At 43.0% G+C, this 16,048-nt stretch overlaps 1 protein-coding gene and 1 long non-coding RNA gene across 4 annotated transcripts in view; one reads left to right on the top strand and one right to left on the bottom strand.

Moving 5' to 3' along the window:
- The window catches only part of trpc3 (transient receptor potential cation channel, subfamily C, member 3), a 39,013-nt gene extending 26,182 nt beyond the window's left edge, over positions 1–12,831 (top strand). For all 3 annotated transcript variants that reach the window (XM_076994107.1, XM_076994108.1, XM_076994109.1), the window contains exons 6-12: positions 521–754; positions 1,220–1,484; positions 2,599–2,794; positions 4,093–4,302; positions 5,729–5,812; positions 6,119–6,194; positions 10,476–12,831. In XM_076994107.1, the coding sequence (XP_076850222.1) occupies positions 521–754; positions 1,220–1,484; positions 2,599–2,794; positions 4,093–4,302; positions 5,729–5,812; positions 6,119–6,194; positions 10,476–10,612 (1,202 nt within the window). In that variant the 3' untranslated portion in view covers positions 10,613–12,831. The remainder of the gene's footprint in view (positions 1–520; positions 755–1,219; positions 1,485–2,598; positions 2,795–4,092; positions 4,303–5,728; positions 5,813–6,118; positions 6,195–10,475) is intronic.
- A 151-nt stretch (positions 12,832–12,982) lies between these two features.
- LOC143499446 (uncharacterized) lies at positions 12,983–16,026 on the bottom strand. Its single transcript, XR_013126077.1, has 3 exons — positions 15,930–16,026; positions 14,234–15,586; positions 12,983–13,816 (listed from the first exon to the last, which is right to left on the bottom strand). It is a non-coding gene; the product is annotated as an uncharacterized LOC143499446 (long non-coding RNA).
- Positions 16,027–16,048: the final 22 nt, after the last annotated feature.

Genomic DNA, 16,048 nt, shown 5'->3' on the forward strand with positions numbered 1-16,048 from the left:
GGGCAATTTGCACCTACATTTACTACTACGAATGCAAATGTGTGGTAATTTTCATGAGCAGTTTTTGTCAGTGCTTTAAGACATCTCAGATTTGATTAAATATCATCTTGTATTTCCCTAAGCAGTGATGAAATTTATTAATGAACACTAGTCTCTGCATCAATCAAACGTGTGTGAAGGACACGTGTGAGTGCATACCGTGCCCTTATTGATTGTCTATTACCCACTGACTCCACAGAGTGTGAGTGAGAGGGAGGAGAGGTGGGGCTGAGATAGATGGACTCCATAAGTGGGACAGAACTGTGGTTGCTTAACCACTTATTTAATGGGAGGAGTATTTACATGGCAATCTGCAATGGACCACAGCCAAGTGAGGATTCTTCCCTCTCCACCCAACTCCTAACCCCACCCCTTTCTTATCCCACATCCCGCCTCTCTCCCCACACCCCTCCCATTGAGCCCACACATTCCTGATCCTCAACCCATCCTTCTACCCACCCCCACTCCACACTCCGTCCAGGAATGATGTGGTCAGAGTGCAAGGAACTGTGGACAGAAGGTCCACGGGAGTACATCCTGCAGCTGTGGAACGTCCTGGACTTCGGCATGCTGTCCATCTTCATTGCGGCATTCACCGCCCGCTTCTTCGCCTTCCTGCAGGCCATGAGAGCTCAGGAATATGTGGACGAGAAGATCGACGCCCCCGACCTGTCCATGGTCACCCTGCCGCCCGACATAAAGTACTTCACGTATGGTGAGCGAGAGAGAGGCTATGTGCTCTGCTGACCCCGCCTCTGACAGGGACACAGATTGCATTTCTAAAGATTGTTTTTATCCACAGTGTATTAGTGATTGATTTCACTGTTCATATACCTTGACACTTAATTAATTAGGCTGGCTGGATAGATTACCCGCCTAATTAATTAATAGTTAATCCTAGATTCATCCTAGAAAAAAATAATAAAATAGTTAAACCAATAGTTCATCCAAAATATCAGTTTTTTTTAAATAAAAAAAAACTTAATAAACATTTTTATCTAAGCACTTTTTTTGTGAACCATCTCTGACCTAATTATCAGTTCAAGCAACTGAAATTGTGGTCAGCACTTGGAATTAGTAAAACTGAGATCAGAATCAATAGATTAGCGCATGCACAGGGTTGTGGGACTAGATGCTTGGCCTTGTGGCGGGTGAGCGCGGCATGTCTCTGTCTTTCCAGCTCGGGACAAGTGGCTTCCCTCCGACCCCCAGCTGATCTCGGAGGGGCTGTACGCCATCGCCGTGGTGCTGAGCTTCTCCCGCATCGCCTACATCCTGCCGGCCAACGAGAGCTTCGGCCCGCTGCAGATCTCCCTGGGCCGTACCGTCAAAGACATCTTCAAGTTCATGGTGCTCTTCATCATGGTCTTCCTCGCATTCATGATTGGCATGTTCATCCTCTACTCGTACTACCTGGGAGCCAAGGTTAACCCCGCATTCACCACGTAAGTGACAGGGGCAAATCTTTAAATCTTCCTTATTTTCTTTCTACATGAAATCCTGCATAACTGAGTGTGGAAGAAGAAGGCATCTGGCATAGGATGAGCAAGAAATTGTGAAGCATGACTTGCAAAGGTAATTAAGTGATATGATGTGAGGGCAGAGGATGGGCCGGGCCATGAACTCCACCCCATGGTGCTCAGCCTGAGTGCAGCTGCTGGACCTCCATCCTCTCTCGTTCAGAGGGAACGGAGCATGAGGTTGGCAAGCAGAAGAAGCAATTTCACACCGTAGCTCATCTTCAGCAAGGACACACAGCACTAAGGAGAGCAGGGGGAAATTAAACACATTCTGTGGCATGACTGTGTGTGTGTGTGTGTGTGTGTGTGTGTGTGTGTGTGTGTGTGTGTGTGTGTGTGTGTGTGTGTGTGTGTGTGTGTGTGTGTGTGTGTGTGTGTGTGTGTGTGTGTGTGTGTGTGTGTGTGATTGAGAGAGAGAACATGTATGTGTGTGAACCCTTTACAGCAGTCTTCTCCAAGAGTTTCATCAACACACCTGAGACAGCGTTATCACACACAATTATTTATTGTCAGACACTGCTCATACATTTATGCACATACACACACGCAGACATACCACTGCACTCCCAACAAGAGGAAGCAGATTGACTTTAGTCACTCCCCCTCAGGAAGGCACTAGCCCCACATCTGTGATCAGAGATGTTCTTCTGCACATCTCGGTTGTAACAGCCGAACATTTGAGTTACTGTGTCCATTACACTAGCACGGCCCACTCCGGCCATTCTCCTCAGACCTCTGGCATCAACAAGGCATTCTGGCCCACAGAACTGCTGCTCACTGGATATCTACTCCATTTTGTACCATTCGTTGTAAACCCTACAGATGGTTGTGGGTGAAAATCCCATGAACAACCCATGCTATGAAGTGTACATCTCTCACACTCTTTCTCTTTCCCTTGCATTGTCCCACACACTATCTCTCTCTCACACTTTACCTTTCACACACTCTCACACAAACTATTTCTCTCTCTCACACACACACACTCTCCCTGTCTGTGTGTGTGTGTTGTAAATATGTCTATCTCCCTGTCTCCCTGCAGAGTTGAGGAGAGTTTTAAGACTCTGTTCTGGTCCATATTTGGTCTGTCTGAAGTCTCCTCTGTGGTTCTGAAATATGACCATAAGTTCATCGAGAACATCGGCTATGTTCTGTACGGGATATACAACGTCACCATGGTGGTGGTTCTGCTCAACATGCTCATCGCTATGATCAACAGCTCCTACCAGGAGATAGAGGTGAGTAGGACACACAGCTCTTGTACTGTGTTCCATATGACTCTTCCAGCAACATGTAGCATGGCCACCAGAGCGTGTTTGCAGAAGCCTCTTGAGATGATCATTCAGACCAGCCAGGAGCACCTATGTGCCAAATCACTGCAAAACATGGTCCAAGATCCTGAAGATGCAGACATGCTGTAGCACCACGTGCAACACTCCTAGTCTCTACGTCTTTTCATTACACAGTTTTGTATATATTAGCATACAGACACAAAGTAATTGATAAGTTACTGATGAGAGTAACAGATGAGCAACCAGTGAGAGATTGATGAATTATCGATTAGTTTTCCTGTCATCCTTGGTCCTGCTGTGAGGGTTAGTGTAAGGTATGCAGTATTTAGCTTTTTTCATTGGTGGGCTGCAGCGTGTGCTCAGGGAACATCACAAGAACAGCAGTTAAGCGCTGCCCCTCACTAGCCGAGCGGGCCACTCAGAGAACCGATGTTGCTGCAGAAAGGGAAACCAGGAAGCTTCAGTTTTGCCTCACAGACCTGAAATGGGACGAGAGTATAAAGGGTTCAGTCTGAGCATTAAGCTGTTGGGAGCTGCTGGGATCTAACTGGGACTTAACATCTTACATGGAAGATTCTGTCCAGATCACTTTCATATGCCACAACAGAATGTAGACTTTTCACAGCAGACGTTATAACAAGGCAGCTGATCCACAGTCAGCAGGTGAAGAGTAACTGTGGTGACGAGAAAAAAACATGAGCTGGCATGTTGAAACGACCTTGAGAGGCCCTCAAAATAGGAAGAACTCGTACTCTGATATCAGTGTAGTTCAAATCATCCTCTGATATCAGTGTAGCTCAAATGATCCTCTGATATCAGTGTAGTTCGAATCATCCTCTGATATCAGTGTAGTTCGAATCATCCTCTGATATCAGTGTAGTTCGAATCATCCTCTGATATCAGTGTAGTTCAAATCATCCTCTGATATCAGTGTAGTTCAAATCATCCTCTGACATCAGTGTAGTTAGAATCATCCTCTGATATCAGTGTAGTTAGAATCATCCTCTGATATCCGTGTAGTTCAAATCATCCTCTGATGTCAGTGTAGTTCGAAATCATCCTCTGATATCAGTGTAGTTCGAATCATCCTCTGATATCAGTGTAGTTCGAATCATCCTCTGATATCAGTGTAGTCGAGGCAGCCCTGTGAATTTGACGACTCCAGAAGGGGCAGCAGCGGTGGTAAGAGGCCCTGCTGTGCCCCAGTTGCCTGTGCACTGGTCCTAAGTGCCTCTGTTGCCCAGGACGACTCTGACGTGGAGTGGAAGTTCGCGCGCTCCAAGCTCTGGCTGTCGTACTTTGACAACGGCAAGACGCTGCCTCCACCCTTCAGCATCGTGCCCACGCCCAAGTCCTTCGTGCGCTGCACCACCCGGCTGGTCAACCTGCTACGCTGCCGCCGCCGTCGCCTCAACAAGGACGTGGAGGTCGGCATGGAGAACTCCAAGTCCAGAGTACGTGCACGTGTGTGTGTGTGTGTGTGTGTGTGTGTGTGTGTGTGTGTGTGTGTGTGAGAGAGAGAGAGAGAGAGTCAGGGATATGACTGTGTGGGTGTCTACCTCTTTATCACACTTTATCGTTCTCTCTATCACTTATTCACTCGCTCTATCTATATCTCCCTCATTCTTCTAGCTTAGTATTCATCATTTTAAGTGCATCTGACCAAGTTGAAAACCAGGGTTTCTCCTAAATGAGCAAAGTCTTCTCCCTCTGAGTCTGGCTGACTGTAGACATCGGTGGTAAAGCACACGACATCTCGCCAGTGTGGTTCTCTCACCTATACGACCAACATATTAGGGTTGGCCTGAAGGCACAGTGTGTCATTAGCATTTATTTGAGAGAAGATGTACATCTTTGCTCTTATTCTGCCCCCAGAGGGAATCAATCATAGTTCTGTATGTGGCAAGGATCATTCTTGTTACCAATTATACATTCATAAAGTTCAAAGGTGTCCCGAATAACCATAACGTATGAGTGGATAGATCCTACATGTCCACTGTATGTATCTAATTTAATCTGACTGGATGGATGTCTTCCTCTGGGTTAACGAAATTGAAAACCTGAGTCCAGATTTGGAGAGAACTGATGAAACGGTTTCTCACTAACTACCTGTAGTAAATATTTAGGTTTAGAATGGGCAGGGTTCATGCTTAGAACACACACACACACATCAGCATCATTTGTGAAGCTTTTGCATTGATACAGTCTTTCAACTGTAGTAGTTGTAGCAGTCTACTAATCCACTACTAAACACCACTAAACATTTTAGCAGTGTAGGGTGCCACCTAGTGATCAAATATTGTCTAACAAGTTGTAGGCCTTGGGCTATACATTTACATTTACATTTATGGCATTTAGCAGACGCTCTTATCCAGAGCGACTTACAAAAGTGCTACGTAGTTGCTTGGAATCTCCAAGGTATTATAGATAGTATAGTATAGGGCTATCTGGTTTTAGATTGGAAATATAATATGTCAACTATGCTTAATTCAGAATTTCAACAGAATTTGGCCTATCCCATACTGATATCAGGCTAGTGTGTCACCTAGTGGCTAAAATTTTCTTTACAAGTGGTAGGCATTTCTTATCTGGATTTATTTGGAAAACCACAACTGTGCCTAATTCAGAATTTCCAGTAAAGTTTGCTCTCAACAAACAGACATGGGTATGCCTAAGCATTAATAGCATTTGACCGCGCCCATACGGACTGTTTTGTGTGCATATGCGTCTGTGTTTGTCCCCAAACATTGGGTGTATAAATTATTCATGTGTTTGGCATGTTCATGTGCACCGTGCGAGTGGTTTGTGCTAGCACCACCCGTGTCATGTCGGGCTGCTTCCCAGGACTCGTCTGCATCTGACAGACTGTATGTTTCACAGCTGAACCTCTTCACGCAGTCCAACATGCGCATGACTGAGTCTCTCAGCTTCAACAGCATCCTCAACCAGCCCACACGCTATCAGGCAAGGCAGCTGCTCTCGTCAAAACCCCCACCCCCTGCACACCCCCCCCCCTCCATTCTCTCCTCCAGACCCCCGGGCTCCTCTTCCATCATGTCCTTGCAGAGTCTTTCGGTTCGCTTACCCTCCTCTCATATCCCCTCACTTTTCTTCTCACTTTTCTTCTCCCTCTCCCCCTCCCTCATCTCTCATCTCACTCGTCACAAGCAAATTGCCTAATATACCCAACAATGAGAAGAAGAGCCTGTAGCCTTTAGCCATTAGCAGCTGCTCCCGCATGACTCTGATCTCCAATCATCTCCCCCACAGCAAATCATGAAGCGGCTGATCAAGCGCTACGTCCTGAAAGCACAAGTGGACAAGGAGAACGATGAAGTCAACGAAGGTGAGTAGGGATTCAGAACCAGGGCCCATCACTCTCTGGTCAGGTGCTAACTGGAACAGAACCATCCTCAAAAGACCCTGGACCCCTGTGTAGACCCATACGTAATATTTACAGAGTGGGAATTGATGACATATTGAGGTAAACTATGGAAATACAGCAAAATACACAAATCACTGTCCTCATTCAAGTCTTCAGGCAACTCCTTATTTAGTGCGTATAGGTTACATATTCATGAAAAACAGCACTTGATCTAGTGAGTTTATTGGTATACTGTGCAGGTTAATTAGCCTGTTCCTATGTGTTCATGTTTACTTCTACAGATAAATATTTGCAGCCTTCAATTTGTTAATTCCCTCTGCAAATGAAACTGGAACTCATTATGGGTTGTTAATAGTTGCGGATAATTACTGGCTCCAAACAGCTGTAAAACAACTGTACACATTTATTGATTTATAACAAGCCTAGAACAGAAGTTGTGTTGTCTGTGGCATAATGGCTTTTTGGACATTATTAGACCACACAAACCGCATAAAGCTAGAATGTGGCTTTAGAGAGCGCTAATGTTTTCTCAATAATGACTGCCTGATGATTTGATTTAAATTGCCAAGAGCCAGTCTCTTTGAAATATATTCTGAGTGGTGCTCAGTGTTAGAGCCTTGTGAAACCAGGCAACACCTGTCCACTTACATGTCTTAACAACCTTCTGATTCATGGCAGCTGGTTGCCTCCAGAGGGAATTAGGTGAGAGCCTCAGGGCTATCCTAGCCATCTAAAAACATCATGTCTGCCATATTGTGTCATTAAAGTGACATGTCAGTACATGATGGGTTCAACATCAAAGAACATTTTGAGGCAATGTCGGGATATGATATTGGCCATCTATGGATATTTCTGAACATTAGCTGGGCATACAATACAAAATCATAAAAATATAACACTATATCAATATAAGTGAATTAAACTTGAGGGATATCAATGGGCCAGTTAGGAAACATAAGCGCTGTGAATCAACTTCACTTGCTTTCGTGCAAATTAAAATGAAAAAGTGCTCTGGGGAGGCATCAAGCCACCAGCAGGACTGGTATCTGCTCCTGTGTATGAGGATGAATAGCAGGAGCCCTGCCAGAGGGCTCCAAACGGACCTCCATCAGGCGACTGGTGGGCATGTTTTTGACCAAACTGTCAGAACCAAAGTCCACGAGGGTGGTGCGAGGCTCTGATGTGCTTTAGTCCGTGCTCCAGAACTGCACAGCTTGACTGGCGTTCCACCAGAATTAGCCGGCCCTGTTCTGTTCACAGACGCGAGTAGGTTCACACCGGGTCCATGTGACAGAGGCGAAAGAGTCTGGAGACGTCACGGTGAATGTTATGCTGCTTGCGACATCGTCTAACATGACCGGTGTGGCGGTGAGTGAGTGATGGCCCAGGGAGGCAGAACCTTGGAGGGTAACTGAACCCTCCATGTGATGACAAACGGTACTGTGACTGCTGTTAGGTACCAGAACCACTGCCAAACCTTACACTGGTGCAGTGGACCCTGTGTTTCTCCTGGAGCAGGCCTGGCCTCATGTGGCCACAGTGTGTTAGTACTTCCTTGGTGATGAAGCCACCAAGACTGGCACTGGCACTCATGTTCCCAAGACTTGAATCCAATTAAGAACTTCTGGGACATTATGGCATCAGTGTATGTGATGCCGCCAAGTAGCACCACACACTTTCCAGGAGCTCAGTGATGCCCTGATACAGGTCTGGGAGGAGATCCACCAGGATACCATCTGCTGTCTCATCTGTCTGATATTTGAGATTGCAAAATGGCACAGGAGGGCTGTGCACTCTACTGAGACACACTGTGAATTGCCGTAATGAAATTCATGCAAATTGGATTTGCCTGTGATTTTAACATTCTGCTTCGATGTTCTGTGTTATTCTCAACATAATGCACAATTTAGATCAGTAAAGATGTCCAACTTGAACATATGGTTAATCAAGAGTCGGTGTAATTTAAGCTCTCCCTTAATGTTTTTGAGCAGTAAGGGCTTCTTTTTATACCAGTGTATACATGTGCATGAAACCACAATTTCTGTAAAAGTACATTAATTAGTAAATTGAAAACATTGACACTTCCATGATCTTGGTTTCAAGTCTTGGTATAAGATAGCTACTTAGGCATAACCACAAGCAAGTTAGCTAACTAGCTATTGTTAGCAAATGACAAATTTCCCACAGGCCTGTTTATAAAACAGATTACAATATCAAGTGGATCTATTTATATTTATATATATCATATCATAACATCTTACTTATGCTCCTTTGTAATCAGATTGGAATATCTGGAACTGTACTTGCTTGGATCCAGTCCTACCTCACTGACAGGCATCAGTTTGTTTCAATGGGAGGTTTTAGATCTGACTCGTGCATTCTGTCGCATGGTGTCCCGCAGGGTTCGGTCCTTGGCCCACTCCTCTTCATACTTTACTTGCTCCCACTTGGCGACATTATCCATGGGCATGGGTTGCAGTTTCATTGCTTTGCTGATGATGTCCAGATTTACATTTATTCCAAACCTTCTTTCAGCCTACTGCCTCCTGCTCTGCTAAAGTGCCTAATTGATGTGAGGTCATGGATGGTTGAGAATTTTCTTAGCCTAAATAGTGATAAGTCAGAGGCTGTAATAATTGCTTCTCCAGCTAATGTGAAGAAGATTAGCAATGTTACTGTCTCATTTCCTGGTTTTATTGTAAATTCATCACCCCTTATTAGAAACCTGGGAGTCACTCTAGATTCAACACTCTCTTTTGATCAACACATCAAGAATACCTGTAAGACAGCTTTCTTTCATCTCAGGAACATCGCCAGAATCCGGCCATTCCTCTCCCAAAATGCCGCTGAGGCTCTCGTCCACGCATTCGTTACTTCACGAATTGACTATTGCAATGCTGTTCTGCATGGACTTCCGGCTCGGCTGCTTAACAGGCTGCAACATGTGCAAAACGCAGCTGCAAGGATTTTAACTTGCACCAAATCCTGGGAGCACATTACACCTGTGCTGAAACATCTACATTGGCTCCCGGTTCAGTACCGCATACAGTTCAAGGTGATTGTACTGGTGTTCAAATCACTGCATGGCTGTGCACCATCTTATCTAGGTGGTCTGCTTCAGTCCTACACTCCAGTGCCCACCTTGCGCATCTACTTCAGGTGCCCAGCACCAAGTTGTGCACTGTTGGTGATCGAGCCTTCAGTGTGGTTGGTTCAAAGCTCTGGAACAGTCTGCCACTCGACCTGCGCTCTTGTTCATCCTTCTCAGCATTCAAAGCTCATTTGAAAACTCACCTCTTCCAGATAGCCTACAGCTAAGCAATATTTGTTTTAATTTGTTTTATTGGTTATTTTATTGGTCATTTTAGTTCTGTAATACTGTATTTTGATCTACTTTTTACTTTTCTATGCTTTTATTACCTGTACAGTGTCCTTGGGTTTCCTGAAATGCGCTTCTTAAATAAAATGTTATTATTATTATTATTATTATTATTATTATATTTGATAACAATATGTCTATAGAGAGATCTACAATGGTAAATTTTTACCCTGGTAAAAATTTCTGACACCCACAGAATAACTGTTGCTTAATTGACTTAACATTTAACTTACTTCTTCTTCTAAGGAAATACATGGAAGTTAGACTGCGGGAGAGTCTTTACCATATTAAAATATTATATGAAATAATATAGTTACTGACCATTTTAATTCATTCAGCTTTAAAAAAGAATCTCAACATCACCTTCAGAGTTGCAGTGTGGTACACTGGCATAGAGTACTTTTGTACTAACATTTTGTTAGTACAAAGCCATGACATGAATGTGCTAGCCTGCCAAATTCCATTAAAACTGATATTTACATTTACATTTACGGCATTTAGCAGACGCTCTTATCCAGAGCGACTTACAAAGTGCTTTGCTTCTGATCACAGAATACATCCTAGGAAATAGTACAAATAGGCCAGAATTCAAGACACCATTGAGCTGATATGAGCTTACCTTCTAATATTAATATGTACTGCACATTTGGGATGCACTGTGCGATGTATTAACATTTTCATGTATAGAATATCTGCAGACAATTTCCTCAAAAGATCATCCTTGAGCTAATGGTTTTGTAATATTAAAAAGCACTGAGAAATGCAGAGGTGATGTTACACTATCTATCTGCTCATTTGTGTGTGTGTGTGTGTGTGTGTGTGTGTGTGTGTGTGTGTGTGTGTGTGTGTGTGTGTTAAAACAGGTGAGCTGAAGGAAATCAAGCAGGATATCTCCAGTCTTCGCTATGAGCTGCTGGAGGACAAGTCCCAAGCTACAGAGGAGCTTTCTTTGCTCATTCAAAAACTCAGCGATAACCTCAATCTGGGTGCTGCCCCATGACTTAGCAGAGCACTTCCATATCAGCACGGACTCTGACTCTCGGTCCCACTCTGGCCAAACCCCTCAACAATGACTGGCCCCGCCCACCAGCTTGGATTGCTTGACAGCTCTAAGTCGCTCCCACATCTCTCTGACGACAGCTCTCACACATGTAACACGATAATCTACGTCCAGGACCTCCCCACTAGGTGCAAATGCAATGCAAACTACATCACACATTCTTGTCTGCTGTGACCTGACGAGTGTGTCAGCCTGAACATTCAGGATGACATTGCTGAATTTCCCTCATGCAAGTTTGTTCATTTCAGTACAGTCTAATAACAGCAAATAATATATACATATTTATTTGATTGCTTATTTGTAAAACACTGACCTTGAAAAATCAGTTTTCTCTTGTAAGCATCACTTCTTATATTACCCACTTAAAACTTTCAGTTTTTCACATTCCATTATTCTTCTTCAGTTTTTCTTTCTTTGTGTTTATACACATTCAACTGATTTTTTATTTGAACTCAATGAACTGAGAAGCAATTACTTTTGATCGATATTTACTGGTCAAGGAAGGACAAAATTTAAAGCACAGCAACATTTGTACGAATTGTCTGTTCTATCATTAGTTCCACAATTCTCTGCCATTGTGTTTCATGTACAGAGTCCTGTAAGGGAGAAACAGACTTGCCAGTCACCCACTGATCTGAACATGCGTGTGCGTTCTAAATATGAAAGATAACAGATTATCTTTGATTCTCTGAAACATTTAAACAATTATGAGTAGTGCAACGATTCTGAAACATCTTATAAACAAAATAACCATTTTGCAAGGTGAGTAATTTCTGTCAGTTACTGCTGTAGGTCTCATGAACATGCAGTTCCTTGTGTGAGAAAGTGACACAAAGATGGCTCCCGGTTCATTACAAGAGACAGTAATGACAGAGACGACACCCAGCGAGTCTCTGTGAGCAGGCTTATACCAGAAGGGCAGTCCTGTAGTGGGTTAGCTGTTTTCAGGTCCAACTTGTAAAGTCACGCTGGGTCTGCCTACACAAAGGCAGAGTTATCACAGGCCTGGAGGTGCACTGGAGGTGCCTGTTTCATGTTAGAGCCACAGATACACTGGAGAGTCAACGTGAAACATTGGTTCATTCAAGTACTCTGCATTAATGTCAATAATTAGTAGGTACAGTATAATTAATTTATTTTTACTTTTCGTATTTATTTGTCTAATTAATTCCTTTTCTGTGGCTTTGTGCACTATACATTTTTTTCATGCATTGTGCTGTTGCATATAGATGTGTCTGTATGGTTAGCCCAAGTATATTTTACCTGTAGGATAGTCTAAAACCAGTATACTAGCATTTCACCCATGTTACAACTGGCAGGGATGTTGTTTGTCTAATGAACACACATACAGTATGTGCCCAGCGCAGTTCCTGTGCTGTTCAGACATCATGCACTGGCTTTGCTTTCACTCTGCGATTAATTCAAAATCAGAAATGTGATGCAATGCAGGAGTAGGAAATACATTCTGGGGTCAAGCAGCAGAAAGGTCATCGCCCAAACCTATGCAGGACTCTTGTGACTTTTTTCAGTGCATTCATGATGTGGCATTGATGGGGGTTATAAAATATAATTATAAAATATAATTTCAGAGATGATCATAGATATTACAAACTGCTAGAAGTATATTTATCAGGCAAAGGCAGCACAGAGCTTAAAAAAAAATAGATTGACAAACTATTTTGTAGTTACTTCAGTATACTGATGTTCAAACTCAAAACAATATAAAAAAATCTTTTTAGTTTATTGTGTTGTGAAATGTGAAAATAAATAGCTGATGTATCCAGTAGTACCCCATACATTAACTACAACTGCACCCTCTGAGGTCTAGGGGCCTTTTTTCTGTTTAATATTTTGGATCCCAAATTCACTCATATCCTAAACAAAACTAGTATGACACTGATGTAAGTATTTCTATATGTCGAGCAGGAAATAATCTGGGTTTTTTCTCCTTTATTTTGCCCCTGTTCTCTCCTTCTCTGGTAGATGTTTAAGCTATGCATTTTCTTGTAATTGTAAGACTGACTTTATTTAAATTTGATCCATAAGTATTATAAAACATTTAAGAAATATAATGAATTATATGAATATGATTGTATTGTATGAAAATACTCAATTACACTGAAATATACATAATTAAATTTATAACATGTTTTCTACATAAAACAAATTTAAGAGAAGAACTGTCTCCTAACCTGTTTCTCACCCACACAAAAAAAATCAACGTGATTCCTGGTCCCAAGAATCAGAGGAACATACAGCACATAACATAATGGGAAATGATCACACATTACAATTAAAAAGTGTCTTTATTAGTTTTGCAAAAATACATTGTTTTTTTTGTTGATGGGAGATTTTGGGACAATATCATTAATGTGGAACTGATCATTTTGTTAGAATTCTTTGCACTGATGTAAATCAATGTTATTATTATTAGGGTTGATGAAGTTAATTGTATTTGATTGACTACACACCCACTTACAATGCCGCTAAACGACAAACACACACAGTCAGTGTGTATGGGCCAGACAGGAAGAACGGGTTGTTTCACAATCAAGCAATGCATTTCCGTAAAAGCTGCCAAGTCTGCATGACAGGGCAGAAATGAGTGAAAGGCACTGAAAGCCACAACTGGCCTCTGCTCTGGCCTGACCTTTCTCAAACACATCGGCACGCTACCACAGGCAAGTGTTTGCATTCGTATACTTGGTTTTGAGTTGGTTTTTTTTCCGTCTGGAGGAAAGGGTAACCGTGGCTTTGAGAATAAGAGCAGATGTAGATTCACATGTTCTGGTTCTGGCTGCTTACTCCACACCAGAGCTGAAATCTCCAGAGTGTTAGCAAAGCATTGTCTCATTATGGATGTTATTCCAGCTACTAGTGCAAACAATACCCCTTACGTTACCCTTAGCTGCATGCATTTGTGAGCAAGCACTAGAGAAATCCCTCTGCATCTGAACAGAGGGCCGTCTGCTTGTCCTGAGCTCTGCTCAGAAGCTGATTTTACTCCACTGTCTCCTCACCTACCAAGGGAGGCAGCTGATGGCTGCAGTTGCCATAGTTTTCATCCGAAAGTCCTTCTTTTCTGTTACATTGCTTTGCCAGCTGCTATGAAATCCGGCTTAACAGGGCAGGGATGTGATGTTGCTGGGGAGACAAACGGAACACAACCGTGCAGTGTCTGCTGACATCACCAGTGTCAATATGCAGCTCTGAATATTACACCAACAAAAGCTAAATGGTAGCACAGCAGCTCAGAGAACGTGGCATATAAACTGCATTTCCCAGTGCTCGCAAAAACAAAACAGGCTTTCACCACTTTAACATGCAAAACAAACACCTCCACATGGTCCCAGAGATGGACCTGAACCGTGTTTCTAGCATCTTAACTGGTGCTTTTACGTTTTGTTGGTAGCAGTAGCTTCATTTCAAATGTTCTACTGTAAAGAGGCCAGAAGTCCATGTATTGAGAGATAAAACAACAGAACATACAAAACTTTTCCATAGCTCAAGAGAAACATGTTTCCTGCCTTACTGAGCTAAATCCCAGGAGAGGGATCATACCTGAACCCCATGGATGACGACAGGGTCTTGTGACTGTGGACAGAGTCCTATACTTCATTCCAACCCTGGACCCAACCAAAGCCTGTTGATGAGCGTGTTTTTGGACGGCAGTAGTATCTGGTCTCAGAGGTGATGCTCAGTTGGGAGAAGGAAGCCTATAACAAGCTCCATAGAGAGAGGGCACACGGCAATATGTGCAAAACATGACATGAGCTTTATGACATGCACATGCACAACACTCTCAGTGAGGTTTAAAGTACAGCGCTTTTCAGACACAGCAGACACTAATATAACAGAGGTCCATGTACATGTGTGTGTGTACGTGCATGCTTGTGCATGCTCAGATATGCATCGTGCATTTTATGCTTCATTGTCGAGTACACTGAACAAACACATAGAACAGAGACACAGCTACATCGGATAAGTATCACCGAGACATTTTTCATTATGGTGTGAGCCCAGCGATGTGCTAACCAGACCATACACCTGCATTCGTGTTTAATCTTTACATCTTTACAACTTTACAACCATCTTTGGAACTTCCACCAACCTCCCATTTCCATTTCCATTATTTCTGCTGTTGTACGGCATCACATCACAGCTGACATATCATTAACAACCAGACCCAGTGAGCAAACACTTTAGTGAAGTCAAAGAAATCAGCATAGTTTAGACATCAGACTGGGTTTGCTTTTTAGGATTACAGAGGGCTTCTTAAAAAGCATCTTATCAGCACTGCATCTTGACTGCTGATTACGCCAAAGGAACAGAGCAAAAAAATAGCTGCTGCATATATGAGTTCTCTGTAATACTATACTACTGAGGACTCTCTCAGTCACTACACTGTAGCAGCCAGCTCAGCTTGGGGTGGAGCAATTATAGCGCCGTTTGTAATATGCCACAAGAACAATCCACTACATATATACCCTTTAGCCTAGTTAATGACTCTTCCTTAAGGATGATCACCCCATCTGCCAACATAAAAATCATGTGATTCTCTCTCTACAACACATGGGGAGTGTGTGGGGGGGATACATCCCCAAGGGATGCTGCTTCCTTTAATCTGTGTTTTGAAATAAACAGAGCAATTTGTCTGCATGCCTGCGTTTTCCCCTACAGTCACAGACTCAAGGAGATCATCCTCTTCAGGAAGGGTTGCACCAGTGGTCCTACTCTGTAATCAGCAAATAAACATTTAAACATGGCCCATTTGCATTAACTAATGAGGGGTTACCACACACGGAGACAGTCCCCTCTCCAAATGCAGTGAGTGGAGGTTGAACATGTCTGAGGAGGGAGAGTCTTTTGAGGAAGAAGATTATCTGGGAGGAGGAAGACGAGGAGGCGCGGTGTCTGGCAAAAGCAAGCAAACCATATATGCTATTAAAATGATTGACAATTCTTGGTAATTAACTCGAAGGATTACTTTGCAACTCACGATGTGAGTACTATGTACACACATACACACACACAAATACACACAGAGAGAGAAACCTGTGCAGATACAGATATGCCACTAATGCAATTTCCATAGGTCTGACTATGTTTAATGAATCACTCAGCCACCAATATACAGCTGATTGCACTGAGATGCTACGCAGAAGATACAACAGACTCATGAAATGCATGAACCGGGTGACACCAACGGAGGCTTTCGTGCTATTTATTTGAGGCATTACGTAAGACCTAAACATACCGGTTGTCGTGATCTACAGCGTTTGTTGTACAGTACAGAGGCTAGTTGTGCTGTTCATACAGTAACCAGCTGTCCGTGTTGGCTAAGCAACTAAACCGGTTAGCATGACTCAACAAAAA

Source organism: Brachyhypopomus gauderio, unplaced genomic scaffold, assembly GCF_052324685.1.
Source record: "Brachyhypopomus gauderio isolate BG-103 unplaced genomic scaffold, BGAUD_0.2 sc135, whole genome shotgun sequence".
Classification (NCBI taxonomy): Eukaryota; Metazoa; Chordata; class Actinopteri; order Gymnotiformes; family Hypopomidae; genus Brachyhypopomus; species Brachyhypopomus gauderio.